At 29.7% G+C, this 6,454-nt stretch overlaps 1 protein-coding gene across 1 annotated transcript; it reads left to right on the top strand.

Annotated features, from left to right (window-relative positions):
• The first annotated feature begins 3,063 nt into the window (after window positions 1–3,063).
• Window positions 3,064–6,454, top strand: LOC142631624 (glycosyltransferase BC10-like). The gene is made up of 2 exons (XM_075805870.1): window positions 3,064–3,639; window positions 5,810–6,454. The coding sequence occupies exons 1-2, from the start codon at window positions 3,064–3,066 to the stop codon at window positions 6,452–6,454; spliced, it is 1,221 nt and encodes a 406-aa protein (XP_075661985.1).

Raw genomic sequence — 6,454 nt, 5'->3', positions numbered from 1 at the left:
CAATACTTAAAATATATAGCACCGTTAGCTAAATCGGTATAATTTCCGATACGATATTGACTTTCTTACTTCTAATTGTGGACAACTTCTATACTTGACTGATTTTAATTTTTGACAGGTTCCTTTTATTTTATCTTTGACAGCTACAAAACTACATTTCAGAAAAATTAAATGCACTGCAAGTAAAACCTTAATTATTCAGCGACAATAGAAAAACAAAAAAGTAAAACCCAATCAACAGAATATATTTACGCAACGAAATGATCAATTAATTTTCCAATAAAATATTGTTTGGAGTTTGAAACTTCGAATCTAAGCTGTTCTATTAAAAATGTTCTTAAGTTAATAATTTGAAGTTTGAACAGTATTTTCCGGCCGTGATAAGGAAAATGCACAGCATTGACCTCCAATCTTGGAAAGTTGACAGTTTAAAATTAAGTTAATTATTTAAACAGAATTTTACAACCAAACTTTTTTTCTTTTTTCCAGCCTGGATATACTATTTACATTGAATTTGCCAAAAAACTGTTTAAAATTGAGCAGATTCAGGCCGATGAAACGGTTTGATTTTGCAATTTTTGAGGAAAAACCTTCATTGTAGCTTTAGCCTGGAGAATATCACAATTCAAAAACCAAGACCTGTTTTTAATATCTTTTGCAAGCTAGTCAAACAAATGTTTGAAACTGATGATGTTACACATAAATTAAAGTGGTTCACTGATCACAAGATTGAAATATTTAAATCTAAAAATAGTTGTAATATCTCATCTATCCACTTATTATTTTAGAAAGTAATTATCAAATATAAATTATTTATACAACTTTTTGTGTTTTATTTTATCTCTCACCAATTATAATTTGTCATTTAAAAGAAATATTTTAGCTATTTTATAAAAAAAGTAAAATAAATATAAAATAAGTTATAATCAGTGAAATATAAAAAATTTGTATACATAAATAAGAATTTGTATGCTTAAATAACTCCCTTCCATGATCTTAAATCCTCAGGCTAATTGTAGATCTCTTGTATACATTATAATAGTAAAAAATTTGTGTACTAATCAAGTCAGGTGACATCAACCCTAGAAAGTAAGCTACAATCAAGTTTTGCCTTACGTCCAAGCTCATATGAGCCCATGTTGTTGTTCATCAACAAATAAATATATATATATATATATATATATATATATATATATATATATATATATATATTTATATGAGCCCATTTTGTCCACTATCTTTTCTTGAATTGTTGACCAGATTAAAAAATAAAAAAGGACTAGGCTCAACTAGGGTTCATAAATTAAAACTGAGTAAGCAAGCAAGCAAGAACACGAAAGCCCATGCAGTGGAAAGCTTACAAATTGTCAAATTGATCAGCTAGCCACCTTGATTTTAGCAATGGTTTTTGCAAAATGTTTCCTTGCTCTAATCATTACATTAATATATTTTTTATATAATTCGATACTGAAATAAATTAGCCATACAATATTCGGTATGATAAAAAATTGTGTAAATTATTGATAGAATAAATAAAAATAATACTATAGAAAGTAAAGCTTAAAAAAAAACTGCAAGGCAGTGAAAGTAAAGTGAATAATAAAATTATTTTAAATTTTTTGATTTTTTTTTTGAGAAAAAATTTCTTGAAATTTTTGGTCTTTTAATTTTTAACGGGAATAGTTTGTTAAATTTATCGAAACTTTAATAATAAAATTTTACTTCAAACAAACTATATAAATTACTTTATTTCATATAGTGAATCAAAGTTATCATGTTGCCAAGTATATTTGGTAAAGGCTGGGTTTGCTCGTATATAGGCAACTTAGGTCATTGCCTAATAGGTTCCCAAATAAAATTAAGGCCCCTATAGACTACTAAAATAAATTGACTATTATAAAAACTCCCACACTATTTAAAGCATAGAAGTTTTTTATTTTTATTTTGTATTTATAGAGTAAATTTCGTATTTGGTCCGTATTCTTTACACTATATTTCAATTTGGTTTCTAACTTTTCAATGTCGTATCAATATAGTTTTTGTCATTATCTCTTGGACAAAAATCAATAACATGGCAAATGGCTAAACTAAAAAATAATTTTATTGTCACATCAACGGAAAATAATTTTTTATAAAAAATGAAATATATTATTTAATTAACATTTATATATAAGAATAGACTCTGCTTACAATTTTCACCTTAAACCCTAAAATTCATCGAGTTGACGCAATGTTCAAGTAGAGAACTCAATTGAGTTTTCAAAAGTAGAGTGCCACATAAATTCTTTTTATACTCTTATTTTTAAAAAAAAATTGTAATATGTCATGTGTTTGATTTTTGAATACAAATCATCTGTTTCATTTTTTGTGTTTCACTTTATGCTCTACCAACCAAAACTTGCTATCTGTTTGGATTTTTTTCCACTTTAAACTTTGGTTATTTATAAAGAAAAGTAAACAAAAAAATACATGCAAGTTGTGATTAGTGTTAGTGGAACACAAAAAATGGGTAAACTTTGATTTGCATTCCTCTTAATTTTTTCACTTTAAACTTTAATTATTTTATAATAAAAGTATGAGAAATATATAACAAGTTGTGATTGTCATATTCATGAAATATAAAGAGGAACTTTCACTTCAAATTTTGATTATTATTTTATAAAGATAGTATAAAGAATATATGACAAGTAATAACTGCCTAATTGGTGAAGTATAAAATAGAATACAAAAAATAGAACAGATAATTTATATTAGCTATAGGAATATTGCTTTTTTATATTTTTAATTCTAAAGAAGGAAACCGTAATTTCGTTAGGAAAGAATGGCGAAGTCGGCCGGGAGGACATCTTCCTCGCAATACATATAGATATTACCTACGTACACGCTAGTCCACTACTACAAAACATGTGATAAAGTATAACGCAATGACGAGAAAGTCCACCGTTACTTGAATTACAAGCGTTTCAACTGGCTTTTGTAATTTAAACTATTAACAATCTCTTATTAATTCTCTATTTCTCTTTCCCTCTATCTATCTCAACTCTGTGTGGTTAGTGGTTACCAATGGCAAATGAGCAACATCTATTGCAAAGGATCTCCAAGGCCTTCTATTTCCAATTACAATCAAGTCATATCTTTCAATTTTTCTTCTTTGTTTTTGGTTTGACGTTTGGATTTGTAGCTTGTTTATACCTCAAAAGCTTCTTGGTTTCTTTACAAGCCCCAACATACTCTACTCTTCCACCAATATCGTCAACAGTAACGCAAGCATCACATACAACTCCACCTCCACCTCCACCATTGGAATTATTGCTATCAAGTTTTGTTGAATCAGCAAACGGGACATCCAACTATGCTAGAGTTTCACTGAAAAAGCAGGAGTTCCTTACTCATAATATGAGTGACCAAGAGTTGTTCCAGAACGCATCAATGGTTTCACAAACAGAACTGCCTGGCAGGCAGGTTCCAAAGGTGGCCTTCATGTTTATGACACAAGGGCCTTTGCCTTTGGCTCTCTTGTGGGAGAAGTTTTTCAAAGGGCATGAAGGCTTTTACTCCATATATGTACATGCACATCCTTCTTTCAATGATTCAGAGCCTGAAGATTCTATCTTCTATGGGAGAAGAATCCCTAGCCAGGTAAGGTGTTTCTTCCATAAAATTTTCTCTGACTCATTATTGTTTTTATGGATGTTGAATATAACTTCATGATTAATCAAGGAAAGGAAAGCATCCAACCAAAGGAAAAGCATGCTAATTAATTTGGTTTGATTAACAAAAACAATTAACACACAAACGCATAGTGCTACGTATTCTTAGGAATGAGCCGGCAGAATGTTACGGGAGGGCATCTCAAAAAATGGATAAAATCCAAACAGGGTTTTCATATTGTGAAAACAGCATTCAAAGTTAAATTTTACCCAATAATAATATTTTTCGGCTTGCATTGTTGTTCAACATCAATTTATATTTCTTTATAACATAAACATAATATTCAAATTCAAAAGAAACTCATCTACTACAAATGATAAGATTCATTTGAAGACTAACCTAACAATTTATCATACCCGAAAGGTAGGGCTAGGGGGAGCAATAGTCCCCTTTGGAAAAAAAAAAAGAAAAAAAAAAAAAAAAAAAATATATATATATATATATATATATATATACATATAAATTTAAAAACATGTAACACATTTATTTAGATGATTTTTTTTTTTTGGTTGAGAATCATCTAGTTTTTTTTTTTTTTGAGAATCATCTAGTTAGATGACTAATTCATCATTTTTGTTTCCAATAATTACTCTTATATTATACATAACTCATTAATTCAAAGTATATTTAATGTGCTTCATAAAAAGTAGAATAGAAAATTTTATACATTATTAAGACACTATTTTTTTTCCTCCAATAACTCTTATACCATAATAGCATGTCCTAGAAATCTATGAGTAAAATTAGTAAATATTTTTTTTGACATAATTAGTAAATATTTTTAATTAAACCCTTCTTTATTTTATTTTTTTTCAATTTAGAAAATTATAGATATGGATTATGGACATTTTTTTTTTCCTTTTAAAAGGTAGATTTCATGGTTAGGACTTCTTCTTTTTTTTGAAAAAAGGGTAAGAAATCATGGTTAGGACTTAGGAGTTAAAAAATATTTAGTTTAAATTAATGTTATATGTAATAAAATAGCATTTGTTAATCATGTTACAAACATTTTTTTTTCAAGAAAAATGTTACAAACATATTTTTTTGTGTGTTTATAAAAGTTATTTTTTGGATTTAATTATATATATATATATATAGCTTCCACCCATTCCCCACCCTCGTTTCCAAAAATATTTCTAGCTCCGCCACTATTGCCCTGTTCTTATCTATTTACTCAACTCAAATCTATATAAATAAATTTAAAAAAAAAAAAAAAGAAGAACAATCCTAAAGATACTTCTAGCTCTGCCACTCCCTATCATGCCCTAATCTATTTACCCGGCCAACTCGATCCAAAAAAGAGAAGAAGAGAACAGTATTAAATAAAGTAGCGGCGAATAATATTTTCTCATCCTTAATTTTACCCATGTCATCAAGGGTAACCTTTAGGAAGGGGCTCTCCCTTTCCTTTTTTTTTTTTTAATTTATTTATTGTTTTTAAATATTCAAGTTTGTCTTCTTCTTGAGTAACTAACAGTCTAATACCATAAGTTCATCTCTCTTCTAAAATGATAATCAACTAAAGAAACATTTTCCTTATGTGAAATGTAATAAATCCAAATAGTAGGAATTATAAGGGCCATTAAATTGGATAAAATCAAACATAGATAGCTTTAGGGTGACATTGCAATCTTGATTCTTTTTGGTTGTGTGAGTCTACCTGTAATTAAGTTGATCAAGATGAGTGTTCAAAACAAAGCCCAGATCCATTCTTATAATTGTTAATAAAGTTCAGATCTATCTAGTAAATACTCGATGTAGGATTCATCACACACTCATACAACACATACTTAGACTATACCCAAATCAGATCCGGGGTGTCACTAGAGAACTTTAATTTAGAGACATCAATAATGGGGTGTAAACTCTAGAGAGAGAGAGAGAGGCGACAATGATAAGAATACAATTTTATTAAAAAAATAAAAATAAAATAAAAAAACCCCGGAATGAATGAGTTAAGTGAGCCAGGACGAGATAGAGGCATTTTGTCATTAATATTTCTTGTTTGTGCAGAGCATCATATTCACATGGGCAGCAAGATATTGATTAGCAGTTTTCATAAACTAATATACGTGCAACATTACATTTGTTATTGTAGCCAGTGTATTGGGGTACATCCTCAATGATTGACGCTGAGAGACGCCTATTAGCAAATGCCCTACTTGACATCTCCAATCAAAGATTTGTTTTGCTCTCAGACTCATGCATTCCATTATTCAACTTCAAGATTGTTTATAACTACCTCATGGACTCAAATTTGAGCTTCCTAGGCTCCTTCGATGACCCAAGGAAGGCAGGTCGTGGTCGATATAGTCCCCAAATGTGGCCCTTAATAAACATCACAGATTGGAGAAAAGGGTCTCAATGGTTTGAAGTACACCGTGACCTTGCCATGCACATTGTGTCTGACACCAAATACTACCCTATTTTTCAAAAACATTGTCTCATGCCATGTTACATGGATGAACATTATATTCCAACACTTGCGAACATGTTGTACTCAGAGTTCAACTCAAATCGAAGCATTACATGGGTTGATTGGTCCAGGGGTGGCCCTCATCCTGCAAAATTTGGATGGGGTGATATCACTGATGAGTTTCTAAATCAAATTCGGTTTGGATCAACATGTCCTTATAATGAAAATACTACATCAATATGTTTCTTGTTCGCTAGAAAATTCTTACCTATTACATTGGAGCCTTTGTTAAGGGTTGCTCCATTGTTGCTTGGTTTAGAGCCATAG

The sequence above is a fragment of the Castanea sativa genome, chromosome 1 (assembly GCF_040712315.1).
Source record: "Castanea sativa cultivar Marrone di Chiusa Pesio chromosome 1, ASM4071231v1".
Lineage (NCBI taxonomy): Eukaryota > Viridiplantae > Streptophyta > Magnoliopsida > Fagales > Fagaceae > Castanea > Castanea sativa.
The sequence above is the reverse complement of the archived record's forward strand: the minus strand, read 5'-3'. Positions and strand labels throughout refer to the sequence as shown.

Bases quoted from the DNA above. Each gene is read 5' to 3' on its own strand.
- LOC142631624 (XM_075805870.1), top strand. From the start codon at position 3,064: ATGGCAAATGAGCAACATCTATTGCAAAGGATCTCCAAGGCCTTCTAT. The intron at 3,640-5,809 runs GTAAGGTGTTTC...TTGTTATTGTAG, and splicing joins GGAGAAGAATCCCTAGCCAG to CCAGTGTATTGGGGTACATC.